General features: G+C 42.7%; 1 protein-coding gene across 3 annotated transcripts in view; it reads left to right on the forward strand.

Moving 5' to 3' along the window:
* Positions 1 to 24,572, forward strand: part of FXR1 (FMR1 autosomal homolog 1) — a 52,843-nt gene that overhangs the window by 2,501 nt on the left and 25,770 nt on the right. For 2 of the 3 annotated variants that reach the window (XM_058187465.1, XM_058187467.1), the window contains exon 1: positions 2,881 to 3,036. The exons of the other annotated variant lie outside the window; for it this stretch is intronic. In XM_058187465.1, coding sequence (XP_058043448.1) covers positions 2,988 to 3,036 — 49 coding nt within the window. In that variant the 5' untranslated portion in view covers positions 2,881 to 2,987. Of the gene's footprint in view, positions 1 to 2,880; positions 3,037 to 24,572 lie in introns of those variants that run through there. 3 annotated transcript variants of the gene reach the window in all.

Raw genomic sequence — 24,572 nt, forward strand, 5'->3', positions numbered from 1 at the left:
TAAAGAGAATGTCTTTCAGGTTACAGTCACTTCTGTAGATGCCAGTCACTCCCATGCCCAGGGCACGAAACCAGTCTAGTCCCAACAGACTGGGCAGGGTCCCTTCGACGATCGTGATGGGCAGGGTCTTCTTGTGTGGTCCGTACTCGACTCGGACGGAGGTGGTCCCTCGAACAGGGATGCGATTCCCTTGGTAGTCGTGGACGCGTAGCCATTGTGCTTGCAGGTGGCGCTTCGCGACTGACGGTAGTGACTTCGCCAAAGTGTCCCAGGACATGATGGTGATTGCTGATCCCGTGTCTACTTCGAGCCGGCACCGTACTCCCTCTATTTTTGGTTTGGTGAAGATCTTCTTCTCCACTCGAGTCGAGGCGCGGCCTATGACCACAGTCGTTTGGTTTGAATCACGCCTTTTTGTTTGAGCCAATCGCTGGTCGCCTTGCCGATTCCGCGCCTGATTGGCCGATTTGAATTTTCGGCGGAAGGTTGGGCCGCTCGACAAACTTGAGCTAGGTGCCCTTTCTTTCCGCACCGACATATCGCGCCCTTAAACTTGCAGCGTTGGCGCTGGTGTTGACCACCGCAGCTTCCGCATCTGCCTCTCGGTCCCTTTGTCGCTTTCTCGGTTTGGCAGACCCTTCCTCATCTTCACCGCAGATTCGGTCTGAACCTCCTCCTGGTGCACTGGAGTTGGCTTCGCCGCCTTTGATGGGAGAGGCTTTTGCAGTGTCTCCGCCGCTTGGGTGGACATTTCATGTGCTCTGGCTTCCCAGAGCGTGCTGGCCAGGTTGCTCTTTGCTAGCAGCCGCCGCAAACGGATGTCTTTGACCTCGGATGAGTTGCTCGAGGAGCACCTCGCCCAGGTCGCGGTATCCGCAGTCCTTGACGCTTCCTTAGGCGGCCATGTAGTCACCGATGGATTCGCCTCCATCTGCCTTCGCTCTCCGAATTCAAACCGCCGCACGTATTTGGACGGCGTTGGCGCGAAGTGGTTTTTTAGTAAAGTCTGTAGTGTTGGCCACGACACCGATTGTAACGGCGTTGGCTCTGCCAGGGCTTCCGCGATATCAATGACCTCCGGGCCACAGGGGCGTAAGAAATAAGCCCTTTGTTATCTGGAACTCCTTGCAGTTCGTTGGCTTCTAGAAAGTTAAACGGTCATATACATTCCCCATTTCTCTTAGCCGGTCAAACGGTGCGGGCGGAGTGTAACTGGCCATCTCCGCTTTTCTGCCCTGTGTTTGCTGGGTTCGGGTCTTCGTGCTCAGCTCGGTTCTGGTTCTCCTTAGCCTCGAGATCCCACCTTCGTCGCCAGTGTTAAGTTCTGGAAGTAACGAGGCTGGAGACCAGGGTAGTGACAACAGCTCTTTAATATATGGTGAACCCAGCAACAGGCTGGGGGAAAACCTCTCCTTTTATACAGTTCTACTGGCGGCTTCGTCCAATCAGCAACGTGCTGATTTCCCGCCCAAATATTTAAAGGTACATACAAGAATACATAACATATAAGATAACAGGTAAAAGTATAAACATAATTTGAATACATGAAGAGTACGTAAAAAAGAATATTAGGACAGGGACGGTAGGCACGTGGGTACACTTATGCATGCCCCTTACAGACCTCTTAGGAATGGGGTGAGGTCAACAGTAGATAGTTTAAGCTTAAAATTTTGGGGGTTTGGGGAAGAAACTACAGAGTCAGGTAGTGCATTCCAGGCATTGACCACTCTGTTACTGAAGTCCTATTTTCTGCAATCGAGTTTGGAGTGGTTTACCTTAAATTGGTATCTATTGTGTGCTCATGTATTGTGGTTGAAGCTGAAGTAGTCATTGACAGGTAGGACGTTGTGATAGATAATTTTATGTACTATGCTTAGGTCAGACTGAAGTCAGTGTAGTTCTAAGTTGTCTAAGAGGAGAGTGGAGAACTCTTCTCATAAAATATCTCTGGACCCTCTCGATTGTATTTATGTCCAATATGTAGTGCGGGTTCCAGACAGATGAGCTATATTCAAGAATTTGAATAGGATTAACTGCTCCTGGGCAGCTACCCACTTACTCAGCCTTCACCTTTATTGCTCCCCATGGCATAAAAATATATGTTTCAATATTATTGTAAGTTTATTACAATATTATTATTATTATTGTAATATATAATTATTATTATATATCATTGTATACAATATTGTATACAATAAAGCAACGTTTTCTACTAATTGTAGTATTTCAGTATATCTATTTCCTTACAAACGTTTCTCAACTTTTAAAAGGTGGACTATTAAAAGTCCCCGAATTCCCCAGCCAGAAAGCCGACTGGGGAACTCTGGAACTTTGAAATCCACGCTTCAAAAAAGCAGCTGCTTCTCCCATTCGAGTTTCCACTTGAGCCCAACTGAAGGATGCTCGGCTGTTACTGGAGGCCTGCCTCCCCCTCCAACCCCGCCCCTCATCACAGGTGTTTGGCACTACAACTCCCACGCCTCCTGCTCAGGTGCATATAACGGCTTCGAGCCGCTAGGAATGCTGGGAGTTGAAGTCCCGCCAACGCCGTGGCGGCCAGAGGCAAGCGGATAAAAGTGGTGGCGGAGGGAAACACCAGCCACGGGAAGAAGACGCGCAAGCCCCGCCTCCTAGGGGTGAAGTTGGGGGGGGGGAGGAAAAAGGAAGGCAGAAGTCGCCTTCGGGGCTTGCGCGAGGTGCCCGAGGAAGGGACGCAGAACCGCCGAGGAGATCCTTCCGCCGCTGTGAGTCGCCCGCGGCGACTGAGGGCGGCGCCGCCCCCGCCTGTCGCGTTTGCCCTGCCGCTCCGCCTCCCACGGCCCTGGGCCTGCGCCGGGTCTGCGGAGGGGGGTGGGGTGGGGGAAGAGCCCTGGGGGCGGGGGTGGGGGAGCCCCGCGTCCCCTCCTTGTTCTTCCTGCCTCCTCTATAACCCACTCAGGTGGCGATAGTTTCTAGAAGCCCGTCCCGGCGTCCTTTGCGGCCCCAACATGGAGGAGCTGACGGTGGAAGTGCGAGGCTCCAACGGGGCCTTCTATAGGTACGCCGCGCCCGCTCCTCTTCGCTCCCCACTTCCCACCGGTCGACCGGCTGAAGCGGGAACCACCGGGAGCTGCGACTTCGGGGCGGGGTGGAGGGTGGCTCGGCCGCCATCGCCCCTCGGACCACCATTGTTGGGGGTCTTCCGCCCCGGGCCGGAGAGTGGAAGGCTGAGGGGCCTATGGGGGTCGCTGGGGAGGGGCGGTTGAGGGGAGGGAGGGAGGGAGGGAGGCGTCGGGGGCGGTTGGTGGTGGGCGTTTTGTGGGGTTGCGGGGAAGTTTCGTCCTCAGAAGTGGGAGCCGGGAGGTGGGGGGGGGAGGGATGCCTGGAGGGCTTGGGGCGGCTTTTTATCTCTTCTCCTTTGGAGGATGGTTTTCTCGGGATACTTGTAAGAAGCCCCCTCCATCCATACCCATAATAATAATAATAATAACCTAATCCCTAACCTTTAAACCCAGGAGCTTTGGTCTCCTTTGGGGTTTTTTGTTTTTTTTTAGTGCAGAGACAGGGGATAGGGGATGAGTGTGGGGGTTAGGGATAACTCTGTTCTTGATCCCTTGGCCCCTTTGCTCATCCTCATATTTTCTGATCCTTTACTCATCCCCTCTTTTCTGGCTTCTACTTATCCCCCTCTTTTCTGGCCCCTTTGACTCATCTTTTTTCTGGCCCCTTTACTGACTCCCTCTTTTCTGGCCCTTTTACTCATCTCCAACTTTTCTGGTCCCTTTACTCATCCCCTCTTTTCTGTTACTTATCTCCTCTTTTCTGACCCTTTTACTCACCTCCTTTTTTCTGCCCCTTTTACTCATCTTTGATACACTCCAGGAGATGTGAAGTCATAACAATTAAAATAAAATGTAAAAAAGAGACCCGCTGGCCTGAATGTTAACTCTAGAACATTGTGTGAAGTTCTGATCCTCCCAAATTCAGGAAACTTTCAGGTAACAACTTTGTGGCATAATGGAGTGGCTTTTTTCAACTTGGGGGCTCTCGGGAGTTTATTTATGTCATCCGAAAGCCTTTTCCCCTGTTACCCTCTCTGGAATGCCAGGATGTTGCAGGATCAATACAGGATACTCTCTCAGCTGTTGCTGTCAGTCTGTCTTCCTGAGCCAAGCCTTGGATTCTTGAAAATCCTAGCCCTTTTTATGGTGTGTGAGGCCTGTGCTGTTCCTTTAGAGAAGTGCTGCTAGCGGTCAACGGTGTGAATGTTAGTTTATCGCTGCATTGTGTAAATTAATTGCATGTAATAACAGGCATATATTGCTTGTTCTATCCTGCTAGCAGATTCCATGTTTTTTTGTTTTTTAATTTCAAGTTGAATGAGTAGTGGTTAAGAATAATAGGCCTCATGGAAATTTGAAGGATTCTTAAAAAACGGATGTTCCGAGCATTGTTCTTAATAGTTTGGTAAGACTAATGGGAGGAATCCCTATAAAATGTTATTTAATAGCTCTAACAACGACATGTCATACTTTTGAATTCCTACATAGCATATGAGCTGTGTTTCTCTTCAGCTATTTTATATCAAAGGAATGAGACAATGCCTGAATTTGTAGAAGATGCCTCACCTCAAAAGTACCTCAATCCACTAGTATTGATGTTCCAACAAGTTTGTTTATTTATTGCTTTTGTGTAATTATTGCTTGTGTGCACATAAATGAAGGGAAGTGGAAGTGATGTTGTTAGAACGGAAGCTGTTGTGATAGTATCAATTCCACATTAGGGGAGACGACTTCCGGTGTCCAGCGGCAACGGACGTCTGGAAGGCTTCTCCTGCCTCCAGCGCCCGAATCCGGCCGCCGCCGAGGCCCTCAGGGGCCAGGTGTTCCGAAAAGGACACCTGCCGCACGGACGGCTCGCCAGGGGTCTCCCAGCCGACATACAGGACTGTGGGGACCGATGCTGGCGCGTCCTAGGCTTGGCGGGGTTTGGAGGCCACAGGCCGCGGCCATTATTTTGGTCGTCGCCTGGGCGCTGTGCCCGTGACACCGGGCATTGGATTTATAACTGCAGCAGCCTGGTGGTGAACAGGAACGGAGAAGAATTGAGGAGGAGAAGGAAGGAATATCGGTAAACGTGAGTGGAGTGCTCCGAGTGCGGGGGTTTTTCTCCCCTGCGGTTGGAAGGAGCACGAGTTATTCTGGAGAGAGGAGAACTTAAAATAAGAAGATTACGGTTTTGTGGAGCTCTGGAGAAGAGGTGATGGAGAAATTTAGGAGGGAAGGTTTGAGGCCCCCTCCTTCTGGGGAACAGTGGTGGCGTCCAGCTTCCGCCTTCACTATGAGAATTTTGATGACATCACTTCCCTTCGGCTTCCTGGTTGACTAACTGTACTCTGGACTCGTTGCTCCTGTGAGTGCCCCCTGGTGGATCCGGAGGAAATTACAAGGATACTGTGCCTGCCTGAGGATTTTGTATTTTTTTTTTTCCTTAATGGCAAAGGTCAGAGACCAACTGCTGGAGAGATGGAGAATTTTGGAAAAGTTATCTAATATGGACAAGAAATTGGATGAAATAAGAGCAGAAATTGTGACTATCCAAAAGGATTTAAAGGATACTCAACAAGTTTCAGCAGAAAACAAGCAGAAAGTGGAAGGTTTGGAGGGTGAGATGCGGGCAGTGCAGAAAAGAGAGGAGACGACAGGCAATGCTGTGCTTGGACTACAGATGGATAAAATGTCTTATTTCCTTAGGTTTCAAAATTTGGAAGAAGTGGACCAAGAAGACTTGAGAGATGTTGTGACTAAATTGTTGGGAGAATTTCTTGGGAGAGGTGTTGATTTCATGAATTGGGATGTGGATCGAGTTTATAGAGTTAATTGCAATATGCACGCACGCATGCAGTTCCCAGAGAGGTTCATGTCAAATTTGTGAGAAGAGGCGAGAGATGAAATTCTTAGAAAACATAGGAGTGGGGCACTGATTTACAGGGGCAGGAGATAGCCATTCTGAGGCAGATTCCCAGACAGGTACGTGAAAAAGAAAGAAATATTATTTTTGTCAAGCAAATTGTACCAGAAGGAGTGGGCTTCAGATGGCTGATGCCAGAGGGATTGATGATTTTCCGGGAGGGCATTACGAAAAAAATCAGTACAATTGCGGAGGCTACGGCCTATGTGGAGGAACACAAAGCCCTCCTGGAATCAGATGACCCAGGAATTGAAGAAGGGGAGGTTATAGATCATGGGGCGGAAGCGGCTGCCGCTGTTGCGGCCCTGGAGTTGGGTCAGGCTGAACCCAGAGTTCTGAGATCTAAAACTAGGAAGTGATAAAGATATTTGGGATTGTGTTGGTTTTCCTTATTCTCTTTAGTACGATATTCTGTTTATTCTTGACCCTTCTTTATTACGTATTTAAAATTTGTAAACTTAGCTACTTCGTGTTACCTGCTTGCCATATGGCTGTTGTATGTGTTAAAAAATTTGAGTAAAATTCTTATTTTAGATAAGAAAAATGAAAATTTACCATACCTGATATGTATTTGTATAAACCTTTTTTTTGACTAATAAAAACTTTTTGAATATAAAAAAAAAAAAAAATTCCACATTAGTAGGTGTGTAGCTGAAGGCCTCTCCTTGTTTCCATTTTGTTACTAGAGGCACAGGCCATCTCAACAACTGTCTACAATCAGCTCATTTAGCAGCTCAGATCTCTTGGATTGGGATAGTTCAATGCTTTGATAACACACAAATGGCTTATACAAATGCACTTGACATTGAGATACCCTTGAAAGTTGTCCAGAAGTTTCAATTGTTGCAGATCATAATCACCACCATATTAAAGTATATGCTAAATTGCACCACATAACATGGGCCTGAAAGTGCTTCACTGGGCTTCCCTCAATTATTGGATCTAGTATTGGGTGTTGGCATTGGTCTATAAAACTTTAACTACTGGTAGGTACCAGGAATTTAATATTGTCTTCCTCCAATACAATCTAATTTATGCACTGAAGGTAGCTGGGAAAACCCAACAGGTCGTTTGGTTCAGAGTTCAAGGGCTAACGTTAGAATCATGGCACAGTGGTTAGAATGCAGCATTGCAGGTTAACTTACTGCCTACTGCCAGGAATTCGATTCTGACCAGCTCAAGGTTAATGCAGCCTTCCATCCTTCCATCCTTCCAAGGCTGATAAAGTGGAGACCCAGATTGTTGGGGGCAATATGCAGACTCTATAAACCGCATAGAGAGTGCTGTAAAGCACTATGAAGCAGTAAGTAAGTCTTAAGTGCAATTGCTATTAGGACATTCTCAATAGCTGTACCTCAGTTACAAAATTCTACAAAGAAAAAGTAGTTTATCTTTTAGATGTCAGCTGAAGATGTGCTTGTTTACCCAAGTATTTATAAAGTAATGATTCTTGGACCAAGCAGTTTTCATATTTCCTGTTTATATGACTTTTACAATTAACATTTCTAATTTGTGAAAGTAGTTTTAAAGAAGTGTTATTTAACACTACTATATTCCTTTTTTAAGTTGCTTGGGAACCTATGGAAGTAAGTGTAGAATGGAAATAATAGTCATTTGTTAGTGGGATTTAAAATTACATTAAGAAGTTATATTAAAATAATCATTGGCAGATTTATTTTTTCTGTGCTGTGCTACATTTTACTTAGATTGAGCTTGAATACTGAGCAACATCAAACTTGTGTTATCTGTTTGTATCCTGTTTCTTCATTCAGATGGTTAAGTGGATAGCTGTAGTTATAATGCCAAATACAAAATATAAACTAAAACAAACAGAAAAATAGACAGTTAAAACTTTGATTAAAGATATGAGTCCACAGTAAAAGCAAAATAAAGACCAAATATGACTTGTGACAGAATGTGTTGTATAGCCTAGGAATAAGGGCAGACAGAGTCCAATTCTGCATGCTGGATAAATGGACCTCTGAGAGGAGATACTTTTTCAATAGCGTCTGGTCTGCTTAGTATCAAATCCTTGATTGATTTTAGGCAATTGAAGTATTCCATTTTTCTGGTGTGGACTTCATAGAATCTGATTATTTCTTTAATTAGAGTTCCGTATCACCTTTGAGCATTTGTAGGATTCTCACATATTTACTTGTTAATAGCTATTATAATCACATGAAAAATAATATAGTTAGACTTACCGTAAATCAATTTCATATATTCTAAGAGACGAGTACTAGTCTTTTAGAAATTTGTATCTACTTTTTCCTTTATTTACGAAAAATAATCTGAAAGACGTTGAGGGCCTGTCTTTTGAAGAAAATAATATGCCAGAAACATTTTCAGCAAAGAAGAATGTGTAATTATCTGAGGCCCTCAGAAGATGCTGAATCACAACTTGTAGCCTCCATCACCATTAGCCACAGTTGTTGGAATTGCTGATCATTGCAAGGGAACACATGAAAGATCTTAGTTTCTTTATCCCCAATATAGGTGACAGCTTTCAGTAGCTAGATTTGGAAACTAGGTTGAAAAAAAAAATCAAGCAGGCTGAGTTTAACCAGGGTTTTGGAGAAAGTCTCTACATTTTTATTTGTATATTAATCAAGCCAAATTTCCTGCCTCTGGAGAAATATTGTTGATGCCGATTTTCTCCCCACTCCACAAAGGAATTCTATGCATTTCCTGTTTGTCATATTACGATCAGTCAGTGTGATGATCATTAATAATAACAGTGCCATTAATTGAGAGTCATGAAAATCAGAATACTTAATAATGCTTAGTTGTGCTGAACTATACCTTATGGTTAACTGAAATTAGTTAAAAAAAAAGTTAGGCTCAAATTATTGTTTCATTGTTTACCACAATTTGTATAATTAGAAGGCAGTGAAAATGATCTGCGTCAAAACAGCTGAAGTTTGTGGTGGCAAAGGAAGCACCAAAAAAACCCAGTTACTTTTCATATTTTGTGTTCTGAAATCAACACTTATGTTTTGGACTTTCTCTTCAAGGAGTTCTAGGGGATTCTCAAATAATTGACAGTTAAAAATACCCCTCTAAAATAGTGAAATATTAATTAAACATCTATTGAAATTATCCAGCAGATGCCTTTTCCTTGATTTTAACAAACTGCAAAAAACTTTTCCTAGAAGAAGATGTCATGACTTAGATTAGCGGTTTGAAAAGACTTCATCTTAAAATAATCTGAGGCATCAAAGAGGGCCTCTGATTATTTTAGTAAGTGGTTAAGTTCTTAAATGAAGAGAGGGCCTTTGCCATCTATCTGATCCTAAACCCTTTAGGATTTTGCAACTTTGATACCAAGCTATTAAGGCTGTGGTAGAAATTCTAGCAATAGCTCCCTCAGCCCAATAATAATAAATTAATAATATTGGGGATTATTTTTTTTCAAATGGATTGGACTTGCATGCAGTTCTCAGTGAAGGGAATTTGTTATACTTACTTGAAAATAATATTATCCCCCTCCAGATAAAATTGGAAGGATTGTCAGAAATTCATTGAGAAAATAATAATTGAAGCAGATCAGCAGAAGCAGACAATTTTCAGTAGGGCGTTTTAGAGTCAGTTTTAGAGTCACATAAATATCCTTTTAGGAGAACTTTAATACTTGCTGAGAACTTTAGCACTTACATGGGAATCCCTGGAGGCATAGACTAGGCAGAAAAGTAAGAAAAGCATATTGAATAAAGATGGTGGCAATCTGTTCGGTAGCCATAAAAAAAATTCCATGGATTATCCATGAAGTCTGCTTCAGGCATGGAAATAAAGTTACATGTATCCTATAATTACAGAATATACCCCAGGACTGGCTTTTCTGTTCAGATTTGATTTGCTGTGAGCATTGTTGGAGGGAAGGAATGCTGAATAATCCCATTCCACAGGAGGCCAGCAGGTTGGGGTGGGGAGGTTGGCAAGCCAACAGTTTGCTGTCTCTGGTTGCCCCTGCCTTTAGGAAGATCTTGTGTCCGGGCATGAGGAATTTCCCTAGCTCCTTGGTTTTCAACTTTATCCGGCAGAGAGGGTGCACACTGATGGTGCTGGAATTGTCTTCATTTAGTTATGTTAAATACAGTTTGATCAGGTTGTGTTATTTTGATTATAAACCGCCTTGAGTCCTTTGTAGAAGTGGGGATCACCTAATGTGATTGTTTGGGAATCACTTTTATTTACATACCGAGTAGAATTATGTTGCAGCTGTTCTGCATTATTGTATACTAATTAGTATTCTTACAAATTTTGAACCTAGCTGAGAAACGTGTGCAATATTTTGTTCTTTTAAAGAAGCATATGCGGTCAGTGTTTCATATAGTTTTCTTAATATGAAGCCTAAAATTTCATGAATGAATTCATTGAGACAAATCCCTTGTTCTGTGTTACCCACCCTACAAGACAGAATTACTTTCTGAGAAGTTTTGGATGTGTTAGCCTTTTCTATGGACAGAGTTTCCAAAGTAGTTCACGCTACTACGGATAAATAGGCAGAAATCTAAAAAATATCCAGTACTTGCAATTTTTAAAATCTTCAGCTGGAACCTCTGTGAGGCATTATCTTTACTTAGGTCAGAGTCAGTGTTTTCTGGAGAACAAAATAGTCCTGGCAGAAAAAAAAAATCTGTATCCATTTTGTCTAGTGGGAATATTTTTGATTTTAACAGTAATAATTTGTATTAATTGGACTAATTAAATATAGAGTATCCCTGATAGTTTTTTTGAACAAATGTGACAAAATTTGCTACCTTTAATATGTTTTGAAATAATTAATTCGACCATAAGCGATACCTGTCTCTACTTTTGCTTGCTTCTGCTACCCATGAGTCATATGTCATTTTTAGGTTGAGTTCTCATTGGCTCTCTCACATTCACTTGTCACTGTCAAGTTGCATAGCTGTGAGGTTATTTTAGGCTATCTGATTTTGATAGTAGAGCTGTGAAGACTTAAGCTATTCAGCATTTTAAATAGTCTATCTTCTGTTGCTTTTTTGTAGTAATCAATTATTTTGTAGTAATATAAAAAGATTATAAAGATAAAAACTAATAGAAACAAAAAGAAAAAATAAAGTACTGAAAAATATAAAAGAAAAAAATAAGCATATAGTAAAAAAAGCGAAAGAAATACATAGATTTCTTCCCCCTTAATCACAAGTATAAACAATTTTAGTAACTTATCTTCTCTTAAAATACAGCACATTATCTCTTCTTCCCATATCTCAACTCATATCCTCAAAAACTTCTCATCCATGTCTAGTTAACAAAAACCCACTAAAGGTTAACAGAGATAGCAACTGATCTATTTTACCCTTGATCAGATAACATCAGTATTTTAGCAATCTTGATTTTTAGTGCTTTCAAATAATTTCCTAAAATTTTATTTATTTTTTATTTGTCCCTTCTCACAAAAGTCTTCAGAACTTTAACAAATCCCTTTTTTAAATTCAATATAGGAAGATATCCAGATTGCTCTTTTATTTGTATATCTCTTTTAATTATTAAGCTAGCCTGTTTTAATTTGTATATCCAGTATAGCATCTTTCTCCATATAATTCTTGTTGCCTGTCCCTTATGAATACCCATTGAAACCAATTTGAATCTTGTATGGTAAAATCTGTTCCTTTTCATAAAGTATTTTTAAACAGTCTGTTTATAAAAGAAAAGACACCCTTAAATTCTGGATCCACTGTTCACAAATATCCCTCAATACAATAGTTTTTACTACATTCTGTAAGTCAAATTTAAGTGTCCTCCTTTAGTGTAATCTTTAGTTCCCTGGTTCCCTGTAGTCTTAACCTTCAAAATCTTATCCTATCATGATTTGCAAAAAGACAATACAAAACAGAAGCATTTTTCCGTGGAATGACTTCTTAAAATTCATTTCAAAAGTATATGCTAATGACTTTTCTCAACAACTTCATGTAGATGAAGCATAGGGGAGCAAACAAAGCTCTAGGGCACCTCGTGTTGGAGTCTCTGTAGGCTTGACATCTCCCCTTCTGCAAATGATGGACTGAAACCATCCTCTCAGGAAGAAGAAGAAGAAAAGGGACATACAGATAGTCCTCAACTTACGACCACAATTGAGCCCAGAATTTATGTGAGAAATTTGTTAAGTGAATTTTGTCCCATTGTATGACTTTTCTTGCCACATTTGTTAATTGAATCACTGCAGTTGTTAAATTAGTAACACGGTTCTTAAGTGAATCTGGTTTCCCCATTAACTTCGCTTGTCAGAAGGTTGCAGAGGGTGATCACATGACTCAGGAACACTGCAACCATCATAAACGTGGTCAAGTATCCGAATGTAAATCACGTGACCATGAGGATGCTGATTCATATGTGTGGAAAATGGTCATAACTCACTTTTTTCAATGTCATTGTAACTTTGAAGAGTTTGACCTAAATGAACTGTTGTAAGTTGAGGACTACCTGTACTCCTAACGCATAATTTAACTTGTTTGGGCAGAAAACAAGATCTCATCAAAAGCTGCAGTAATAGATGCTCAGTTTATTTTTTGCTAAACCATCAGGAAAGCTGTGAAAACAAATGAATGGGTCATTGGCATATTGCACCTAGTATATGATTTCTGGCTCATAATGAGTTCCAAGGGCTTAAGCATTCGCCAATCCTAGTTGAAGAATTGTATAATTGGTAGTTCACATTTTTAGCCAAGTCAGAATTTTAAGTTATCACTTAAAATGGACTTGAGTGCAGTCCTCGTAAGAAATCTACTCACAATTGAGCCCAAAACTATCAAGGTAGTTCCCTTGGTCTACAGGTGGCCCTTGACTTATGACTACAATTGAGCCCCAAATTTCTATTGCTAAGTAAGGCAGTTGTTAAGTGAGTTGTGCCTCATTTTATGATCTTTTTGCCACAGTTGTTAAATGAATCATTGCTGTTCTTAAGTGAAACATTAAGCTACTCTGGGTTCCCTTATTGACTTTGCTTATTGGAAGCCGGCTGAGAAGATAACAAATGGAGATCACATGACCCTGGGACACTGCAGATGTTGTAAATACAAGTGAGTTGCCAAGCATCTGAATTTTGATCATGTGAACATGGGGAAGCGGCAGTGATCATAAATGTGGAAGAGTCATAAATCACTTTTTCAGTAGTGTTGTAACTTTGAATAGTCACTAAAGAAATGGTTATAAGCCAAGGACTGCCTGTATTACTCTTTCCCAAAAGATCTAAACTACTAATACTAAGGAGCATTTTGGACTTTAATACTTGAAAATACTTGAGGAGTAATTGTTTGACCAGCATGTCTGAGCAGGGCTCCCTCAAGAGGAGGCCAAATTTGTCTGTAACTGCTGATACAGTTTGTAGCTGTTGATACTGATATACTTACTATCCTGAAATGTAACAAAGGCAATTGTTGAGACTTGCCTTCTGATGGGAGATTATTTTGTCTGGAGATACACCAAATTGGATTTGACATATTATATGCAAAGTGTACACCTTATTACTGAGCTGTGGTCCTTCACTATCCTGTAGTAATGTAGCTTTTACAGTGGTGTTTGGTTCCATAACATCTCAGTATTGAGTCCCTTTCAATTGATAAGCTTTCACTGCAATTCTGTAATCCTATTAAAATTGTTTCTGTAGAAATTTACTGTTTCATTAAAAGGTTTATGCAGTTTCAAATTTGCTGACTTTCCTTATTACCTGCTTTATACTTTGAGAGGTATTCTGATGCATTTTTGTGGTTGTAGCCTTTCCCAATGGCATGTTGTCTGCTTATTTCTCACTGTAGACTAGGGTTACTAGAAAGGATTAAAATGGCATTTTGATCAGTAATTTGAATGATAAATGATTTCCAACTTTATTACTTTTTTATGTTAAAATGTTTATATATATCTTTCGAAGAATTTATGGAAAATAGTGTCGATTTCTATGTTGTGATATTCTTGTGTATAAATGATTTTGGGTAAAGCGAACACTTGTATTTTTACAGTCAGTGGCTTAACACTATTTTTAATTCAATTTAATTACTAAATATGTATGTAGAGGATTACAGTTTAAATCAGTGGATTTCTACTTATGTGTCTGAATTAATTTCTGAGTAGATTTGTGTAGAATGGGTCTGTGAAGCAGTAATTTTAATAATTTTGGTTATGGTGATGGTGGTATTATTTGCTCAATTAATCAAAATTGTCTTTGAAGGTTACAGTTAAGCATTTAAATCAGAAAAACAACATGTATTAAGTAGACAAAAACTTAATTACATACAAAAGCAATATCCAAGGATTATGGTGGTCATTTAAAATTAAAAGTAAACCAGTGCCCTTAAATGAGCAGTGCAGAATGCACTTGCCCATTCGTTAAGTGGGCAAAAATGAAATTGTATAATGATTGTTCTACAAGCACGACAATGGCTTTGTGTGACCAGAACTAATTGAATGTGTTGAGATCAGTTTAAAAAGCCCTGAATGGCATATAGTCTTAAAAATCACAAGGATTGGTTCTGATATACCATCCAATCAGTGGGCTAAGATCAGCTGGGGAGGCTGTACTTGTGCTTCCACAGGTTGTGGGAATGGTCAGGAAGGAGGTCTCTGTGACAGTGCTTCAGTTATGGAAAACTCCGAAGGTTTCTATGCTTCGTTTCAGAAAATATATGAAAACCATGCCACTTAATTCAGGCACAGGTAAGCTACTGTGTTTCCCCGAAAATAAGATCGGATCTTATATATTTTGGGCCACCAAAAAAGGCACCTGGTCTTATTTTTGGGGAGGTTAGGGTTTTATTTTTTAGAGGTCTTATTTCCCCCCTCCCTCCCGTACCGGGAAGTGTGGGGTAGGGGTAGAGAAGCTGCCCCTGTTACCAGCAGCTTGGTCCATGGAACAGCTGATCAGCGGCCAACATCCTGCCCCCGCCTCAAAGAATCCCGGCTGCTCTTGCAGCCGATTGAGGCTGCAAAAGCAGCAGGAGGCCCCACGCGTCTTGTGCCCCCTTCAAGAACAGTCTTACATCAATCAGCTGAAATGGCCCACGTTCTTGGCATGACCCAGCCTCTGCCTGCCCTGCTTGCTGCCCTTGCTGGGACACTTTTGGCCATGTTGCTCCTGACCTCGCGGGGGCTCTTCACCCTCCTAGCAGCTCTGCTTTCAGCCGTCATGCTGGGTTGCTCCTGCCTAGTGTGGAGCAAATTGTTCCAGATCTACTTTTGGAATAGGGCATATATTATGCCTACCCCAAGAAATCAAGCTAGGACTTATTTTCTGAATAGGTCTTATTTTCGGGGAAACACAGTATCAGCCGTAGAACAAGATAACAGAGTTGGAAGGGACCTTGGAGGTCAGCTAGTCCAACTCCTTGCAGAAGCAGGAGAGTCTACACCATTCCAGACAACTGGCTGTCTAGTCTCTTCTTGAAAGCCTTCAGTGACGCAACTTCTGAAGGCAAGCCATTCCACTGGCTGATTGTTCTCCTCATTAGAAAATTTCTCATAGAGAAATTTAGAGTCCAATTGTTCATTAATTGACTATTTTTATTCCTCAAGGATTATTGGTTTTTACCCAGGGGAATACAATTGGGAATTGAGGTCTACAGGTTGTACAGTTGCCATAGTTGTCCACCCCTGGTTTTCTTGTATTGTATTATTGGCAGTTATAAAGTTAAGAGCTGAGCGAGTAAGCAGATAGGGACTGTAAATAGAAAAATCAGGAGGTTAGGATGGTCAGGAGGGGTCTTAGAGTTTCAAAAGCCACCACAACAGAAACACTACCACGGTACTTAAAACCTCAGATGGTTCCACACTACTGTAAAAAGTATTTATTTTATTTATTTATTTATTTATTTATTTAATCATATTTATATACCGCCCTATCTCCCGAAGGACTCAGGGCGGTTTACAGGCACTTAAAAACACATAAATACAGTATAAAAACCATTAAAAAACTTATTCAAAAAGCCCGTTAATTAAAACATACAAATAAAACCCAATTAAAACCCATAAATTTAAAATCTAGCTCAGTCCTGCACAATTAAATAAGTATGTTTTAAGCCCGCGGCGGAAGGTCCGAAGGTCCGGAAGCTGACGGAGTCCGGGGGGTAGTTCGTTCCAAAGGGTGGGAGCCCCCACAGAGAAGGCCGTTCCCCTGGGCGTCGCCAGACGACATTGCCTCGCTGACGGCACCCTGAGGAGACCCTCTCTATGAGAGCGCACGGGTCGGTGAGAGGTATTCGGTAGCAGTATGCGGTCCCGTAAATAACCCGGCCCAATGCCATGGAGCGCTTTAAAGGTGGTCCGTACGGGTCTGGATGGGGAGAAACAGACTCAAGCTCAATCCCTCCAAGACGGAGTGGCTGTGGATTCCGGCACCCCGGTACAGTCAGCTGCATCCGCAGCTGACTGTTGGGGGCGAGTTAGTGGCCCCAAAGGAGGTGGTTCGCAACTTGGGCGTCCTCCTGGATGGCCGGCTGTCCTTTGAGGAACATCTGGCAGCCGTCACCAGGAGGGCTTTTTACCAAGTTCGCTTGGTTCGCCAGTTGCGTCCCTTCCTTGACCGGGATGCCTTATGCACGGTCACCACGCCTGGTTACGCCTCGCTGGATTATTGCAATGCTCTCTACATGGGGCTGCCCTTGAGGTGCACCGGAGGCTGCAGTTAGTCCAGAATGCAGCTGCGCGAGTGGTAATGGGAGCCGCCGAGGCTCCCACGTAACACCTCTGCTCCGTGGTTGCACTGGCTTCCTGTGGTCTTCGGTGCGCTTCAAGATCCTGGTTACCACCTTTAAAGCGCCCATGGCTTAGGACCCGGTACTTACGAGACCGCCTGCTGTTACCGTATGCCTCCCATCGACCAGACGCCTCACAGAGAGGGCCTTCTCAGGGTGCCGTCCGCCAAACAATGTCGGCTGGCGGCTCCCAGGGTAGGGCCTTCTGTGGGAGCACCGACGCCTGGAACGAACTCCCCTGGCTTACGCCAAGTTCCTGATCTTGGACCTTCCGTCGTGAGCTAAAAACATACTTATTTATTCAAGCAGGACTGGCATAAATAGTGATTTTAAATTGGGGTTTTAGAGATTTTAAACATTTGTAAATTTTTTAATTTTTAAATTATCGGCCATTTATTAATAGTTTCTTTTAATTTCTTTTAATTGTATATACTCTGTATTTTATTTCGGCTGTACACCGCCCTGAGTCCTTCGGGAGAAGGGCGGTATAAAAATCTAATAAAACTAAACTAAACTAAACTAAAAACTTGAAGCGCACCCGGAAGGCCACAGGCAGCCAGTGCAGTCTGCGCAGGATGGGTGTTATGCGGGAGCCACGAGGGGCTCCATCTATCACCCGCGCAGCCGCATTCTGGACTAACTGTAGCCTCCGGATGCCCTTCAAGGGGAACCCCATGTAGAGAGCATTGCAGTAATCCAGGCGAGACGTCACGAGTGCGTGAGTGACTGTGCATAGGGCATCCCGGTCCAGAAAGGGGCGCAACTGGCGTACCAGGCGAACCTGGTAGAACGCTCTCCTGGAGACGGCCGTCAGATGATCTTCTAGAGACAGCCGTTCGTCCAGGAGGACGCCTAAGTTGCGAACCCTCTCCATCGGGGCCAATGACTCGCCACCGATGGTCAGCCGCGGATTTAGCTGACTGTACCGGGATGCCGGCATCCACAGCCACTCTGTCTTGGCGGGATTGAGCTTGAGCCTGTTTCTCCCCATCCAGACCCGTACGGCCTCCAGACACCGGGACAGCACTTGATAACCGTTGGGGTGGTCCGGTGTAGAAAAGTACAGCTGGGTGTCATCCGCATACAGCTGGTACTTCACACCGAAACCACTGATGATCTCACCCAGCGGCTTCATGTAGATGTTAAACAGAAGGGGCGAGAGGATCGACCCCTGCGGCACCCCACAAGTGAGGCGCCTCGGAGCCGACCTCTGCCCCCCTGTCAACACCGACTGCGACCGGTCAGAGAGATAGGAGGAGAACCACCGATAAACGGTGCCTCCCACTCCCAATCCCTCCAGCCGGCGCAGCAGGATACCATGGTCGATGGTATCGAAGGCCGCTGAGAGATCTAATACTATAATAATAATAATTCCACACTACTGCAAAAAGTATAAAAAGTAAACAAGAACTAGCGATCCTGATTCAGGGATACAACTTGGAGGGATGGTATACATGATAGGCACATAGCACGAGAAGCCTAAAATTTATTTAAAAGCAGAAAACCCAGCAAAACATGGACTGTTGCATTGTACATAAAACAATATACTTGCACAAAAATCTTGGAGCTGCAGTATGGCAAGCTTTTTGAAAAAAGATGAATAAGAATAAAAGAAGAGAGAAACAAAATGGATACATGTGGTCTAGTCATTTCAAAATGGTACCAGTTCTGTTTTTCCTTTTATTCATATCCAAATTATTTCCCACCAGTTTGATTTTTCTCCATTTTCTGTGTCTGAAGGACATGTTACTGGAGTCCTTGGGGGTCTCTAGGTTTGATTACACCAAGGTCTCAGTTCAACCCTCACCTACTGCAATGATCTCTTCTGTTGCTTTATTCACTTTTCCTCCTCTTAAGACATTAAGACTGTTGGACACAGAGGGGGTTTTAAGATAGGCCATATTTTTGTCAAGAGATCTCTAGTGGCTACAGGTGAGAGCAATTGTCAAAGATCTATCAGGACTGTGTTACCTGCTGCTGCCTGCTGAACTGTTTGCTCTAATTCAGGAGTGTCCAAACTTGGCAACTTTAAGACTTGTGGACTTCAACTCCCAGAATTCCTCAGCCAGCAAAGTTGGGAGTTGAAGTCCACAAGTCTTAAAGTTGCCAAGTTTGGACACCCCTGCTTGCCTTTCCTGCTGAATCATGAGACTTTGGACTTTAGGACTCGGATGTTGTGACCCAGGCCCAAGTAGGTAGTAGGAAACTCAGTCAGTGTAAAAACAACAAACTTTATTAGAACATAGTCCAACTAAATTAAAGCAAATTCCTCTCAACACAATTCCTCAGTCCTTTCACCAACCTTGGTCCAGTTAGGCAAATTGCCAAAGGCCTGCCTTGGCAAAAGTTCGGAAGACACCGATATGAAACAAATGCAACAAGACAAAGCTATCAATGTTGTTTTCCGGCAAAGAGTCCAAACGCCGTTGCTGGTCTTTTAAGCCTTATGGAAGGGACCAATCATCCCTTGGCCCTACTCCCGAGTCATCCTCTTTGCTTTAGCTGCTCTTGCCTTCTGGAAGCTCTTCTCATGCATGCATTAGGAACAGGCTCCTCCTGTTTCTCTGCCTCACTACTGTCAGTCTCTGGAGGCTCTGGAGTCCGCACATCACTCCCCGATGGCCCTGGCCCCACCTCTGCCTCTGATGCAGAGCCCTCATCCGGGCCTTCTCCAGCCTCCAGACTGGCCCATGTTCTTCCTCAGCCTCATTGCTGTCTGACTCCGTTGCCAGCTCCGCAGGCTGCTGGTGGACCACAACATTGGATATTTTGAATATTTTAATGGACATTCTAGAAGTAATAGCTTCTTTTATTCTATGTAATAGGTTATCATTCACTCTAGGAGCTACACAACTGGTTTGGCACTGTTTTTTCAAAACAGGATTTTTGTTACGTGATTCCAGATTTTGATTCGCCATGTACATCCAGGTACTGGTAAGCTATCTTTCAATTACTGGCCAGTCATTTCATTTATGATTGCCTCATCACCTGGAACTGAATACAAAGATGGAGTGAAGAAATGTGATATTAGAACAACATTTGTCTTGCTCTCTGTCCAGCAATAGAACATTTGGCCTGACTTGTTGCCATTTGCAGAATTTGCTTTTAAAATACTCTGTGGCATGATGCAGAGTTTATGGCTGTACCCACACATGGTTTGCTCTTGCCTTGAGTTCCTTGAGCCTCAAATTTTCTCCAAGTAGTGCAGCTCCCTTTTGGGAATGTCTGGATTCTGCCATGGCTGTGTGTAAATGGATAGCGTACATAGAGAGGAAGGCTCAAGAATTACTTTCTGGGATTTGAGTGGTTTTCCTTTTAATGTTTACCTTACTTCTGTCTGTCCAAGAAAGTGGATTCAAAGTTTATTGCATTCTTTCCTGTGTCTGCTTAACTCGACAGCGATAGTTTTTCATTCTGAAGTATATCTGGTGTTTCACTGCTTTCTCTTTGTGCAGGAATGATTTCCCTGTTCCATGTATTCAGCATTTCCCCCTCCTGTTCTAATTACTACCCCTGCCTTCCACATGAGGTGGAATACACAATTCTGTGTGCAGAAAGAGGAGGAGATTAAAACCTTTAATTCACTGAAAGGGCCATCCTGACCCAAAGAGATTATTGGAAGCAGTGTCAAATATTATGGAAAGTAGAGGAAATGGCTTCAAGGCTGGCCAGATTAAGAACATTGGCCTTGAGTTGCCAGTCTAATCTTTGTCGGTTAGGGTCATTATTCTCCATGCATTCCATGGTGGAAGGAGAGTGAGCATGAAGAAGGAGGTACTATCATAGCTATCAGGCCTTGGGAACATGGAAGATAGAAGAGGAAATTAGACAGGGAGCTGGATCACTGCAGAAAATATTCCTTACTTGAGAAGAAGGTGGTAGTATGGTATGAGAAAAAGACCAACTCTGCCTTAATTAAGATAGGTGTGTTAAATGGGAATATTGCTTTGACAAGCTTTCAGGGCTGAGTTACATTATCCTGCTAGCAATATAATCTTTGCAGAAACTCAAGTGGTTTTGTTTTGTTTGTGTTTCTTGAGTTATGCCAGCCTCGCAGAGCTTGTCAGCCTTCAACATAGTGTCTTATAAAAAAATCTCTTCTTAATAAAATGGATAAAATATGAGCTATATGTTACTGTTGTTAGTTGGACTCACAATTGGTTGAATGAATGCATCTGGTGAATGCTCATTACTGGCTCCGCTTCAGTTTGAGTTGAATGCCACATGTTTAATTCAACATTTTATCAGGTATTTTTATATTGACCAGGTCTGCATATAACAAAGCTGGGCTGAAAGAAACACAATAAAAATGTGACTCTTCAGTTGCTTGGATCAGGATGAATAAGGTTCCCTCTTGGGGACATAGAGCATATTTTATTTCTGATTGCTATTTAAAGTTTTAGCTTGCTTTAGTGTTATGTGTTATATTTATTTTGTATATATTTAATTATTCTGTATGCCATGTTGAGTTTGGTAACTATATAAATGTTTCAAATAAGTCAGAAAGATCTAGACTGGCCTGCTTATGGACTGAAATTAATAAGAGGAAATTCCACAGGGAATTCTACATCTGGGAAGGAAATACGAATTACAGGTAGTCCTCAACTTACAACCACAATTGAGCCCAGGATTTATGTTGCTAAGTGAGAAATTTGTTAAGTGAATTTTCTCCAATTTTACGACTTGCCACATTTGTTAAATGAATCACTGCATTTGTTCAAAGAGACATTTGTTAGGCAGGCTGAGGCAGAGAGGCAGTCCCGGAACCAGCAAAATCTGGGGGCTGGGCAGGGGACAGAATGTATCTGCCCTCAGTGTGGAAGGGATTGCCACTCTCAAATTGGCCTTTTTAGCCACACTAGATGCTGTTTCCAGAGCACGATACCATAGTCTTTTGAGTCTGGAGGATGCCAATAATAGCATTTGTTAAATTATTAACACGATTGTTAAGTGAATCTGGTTCCCCCATTGATTTTGCTTGTTAGAAGATTGCAAAAGGTGATCACATGACACCCCCCCCACATTGCAACTGTCATAAATATGACCCAGTTGTCAAACATCTGAATGTAAATCACATGACCACGGGGATGCTGCAAGGATCATAAATGTGAAAAATTTGAACTGCTGTTAAGTTGTCGACTACCTGTATAGGGCAAGAGAGATCTGACTTGGTGATAGTACATGTGAAAGGCTTCTGGGTGACCTTGTCAAGCACAAGTCAAATGTGAGCCAGCAGTGTGATACATCTACTAAAAAAGCAAATGCTATTTTTTGGGAGTGCATTAACAGAATCATAGAGTCTGCTCATAGGAAGTAATTGTAATTGTACCATTTTGCTTACCTTAGTCCAATCCCATTTGGAGTCTTCAAGTACCCCATTTATTAATGCTTTCTAGCCTTCATCAAACTTAGGAAATTTAGACAAGGATAAAAACAGCATAATTGCAGAAAATACTTACTATTGAATATAATAAATTAGGTGTTAAATCAAGACTGAATAATAATACTTTTATCTGGCTCTGAAATGTTACTAAAGTTGGCACCAAATGAGCTATCTTGGACCAGACATAGAAATCACTGGGCATGCCTGAGAAGGCACTTGTTTGAAGTAAGAGAATTTGTGTGGTTTTTCACTTAACAAGGCTTCAGGAAGGGTTCTGATTTGACTTGCTTTGGAGGAACTAAACCAGATTTCTTTCAGGCTAGTGATTTTTCCAAATCCAGGGAATAATCCTGGGAACTTTCATATTCATCATTCATTCATTTAATTTGTTTGTTGTTTATCGATACTTAGTCTTGAATTAATTGATATTAATGTGGGGATTTTTAGTGTTGATATTTCTAGCATTTGTACTTATTAATTCAAATAATCATTTAGCAAATGTTTCTTGCATTGTATGCTGTAAATAAAATCTTTTTGTCCATCACTCAGGTAACGTTAGGAAATAATTTTTAATAGAAGCAATGAAGAAAATTTACATCATTTCTTTTTACTTCTCTATATCACCTCCAGTATTATAAACTCATTGAAAGTTAGGAGTCTTATTCTGTGATGGTCAAGGCAGTGGTGGGTTTCAAAATTTTTTACTATTAGTTCTGTGGGTGTGGCTTGATGGGTGTGGCATGGCTTGGTGTGCATGGCAGGGGAAGGATACTGTAAAATGTCCATTCCCACCCCACTCCAGGGGAAGGTTACTGCAAAATCCCCATTTCCCCCCCCCACTCTAGGGGAAGGTTACTGCAAAATCACAATTCCCTCCCAATCAGCTGGGTCTTGGAAGGCAGAGACTAGATGGGGGCGGTGCCAGTCAGAATTTTTACTACCGGTTCTCCAGAACTGGTCAGAACCTGCTGAATCTCATCTTTGGATCAAGGGATTCAATTTATGGCAAGACTGATAGCAGATCCCATGCAGACTTGGAATGCACTTTACTCAGCATAGTAACAGATACAGAAATGAGGTTGCATTGCTGTTGTTAGTTGCAAAGTTGTGTCCGACCCATTGCGACCCATGGACAACGTTCCTCCAGGCCTTCCTGTCCTCTACCATCCTCTGGAGTCCATTTAAACTCACGCCAACTGCTTCAGTGACTCCATCCAGTGACTCCATCCAGCCACCTCATCGCTCTCAGTCTTTCCCAGCATTAGGCTCTTCTCCAGGGAGTTCTTCCTTCTCATTAAGTGGCCAAAGTATTTCAGTTTCCTCTTCAGGATCTGGCCTTCTAAAGAGCAGTCAAGGCTGATCTCCTCTAGGACTGACCGGTTTGATCGCCTTGCAATCCAAGGGATTTGCAGGAGTCTTCTCCAGCACAATAGTTCAAAGGCCTCAATTATTTGATGCTCAGCCTTTCTTATGGTCCAACTTCCATAGCCACACATTGCAACTGGGAACACCATAGCCTTGACTATACACACTTTTGTTGGCAGGGTGATGTCTCTGCTTTTTAGTACGCTGTCTAAATTTGACATAGCTTTCCTCCCCAGGAGCAAGCGTCTTTTAATTTCTTGGCTGCAGTCCCCATCTGCGGTGATCTTGGAGCCTCCATTTCTTCCCCATCTATTTGCCAGGAATTGAAAGGGCCTGATGCCATCATCTTAGTTTTCTTAATGTTGAGTTTCAAGCCAACTTTTTCACTCTCTTCCTTTACCCGCATCAAGAGGCTCTTTAGTTCTTCTTCACTGCCATTAGAATGGTACTGTGTTTCTCCAAAAAGATGTCCCACCTTGAAAAGAAGCCCTATCATGTTTTTGAGTGCATGCAATCAAATTAAGCCCCACCCACAGGAGGTGGGATTAGGCACACAGGTAAAAAATTAGCTGGGGTGGGGATGGGGGGTGGGTGGAGCTGCCCTACTTACCAGGCCTCACACCCCCCAACACCTGCCTTGCCTTCTGCGGCCGCTTCTTTTGCAGCCGCATGCCACCACTCAAATGCATCATCCTGGCCTCCCTTTCAATTTCAGATGTCAGGGCAATGCATGCGAGTGGTGGCAAGTGGCCGTAGAAGAAGTAGGCCAGCAGTGGGCTCCTACTAGGCAGGGAGGCTGGTGCCACTGCTGCGAGATGAGTCAATAATTAGAACCCTCCAAAAAAAAGGCCTAGCCGTTTTTTCAGGAGTCAAAAAAAAAAAAAAAAAAGACCCGGCCTTCTTTTTGGAGAAACACAGTGTCATCTGCATATCTGAGATTGTTGGTATTTCTCCCTGAAATCTTAATTCCAACTTTTGATTCATCTAGACCCGCCTTTCTCATGATGTGCTCTGCATAAAAGTTAAATAGGCAGGGCGACAGTATGTAGCCTTGGCGAACTCCTTTCCCAATTTTGAACCAACCAGTGATTCCATGCTGCAGTAGAGCTTTATGCATTAGAGGAAATTAGAGCTGCGTAAGGTGTGAGAAATCCTCAGGTGTTTCTTTTTTG

This window comes from Ahaetulla prasina, chromosome 6, assembly GCF_028640845.1.
Source record: "Ahaetulla prasina isolate Xishuangbanna chromosome 6, ASM2864084v1, whole genome shotgun sequence".
In the NCBI taxonomy this organism is placed as follows: domain Eukaryota; kingdom Metazoa; phylum Chordata; class Lepidosauria; order Squamata; family Colubridae; genus Ahaetulla; species Ahaetulla prasina.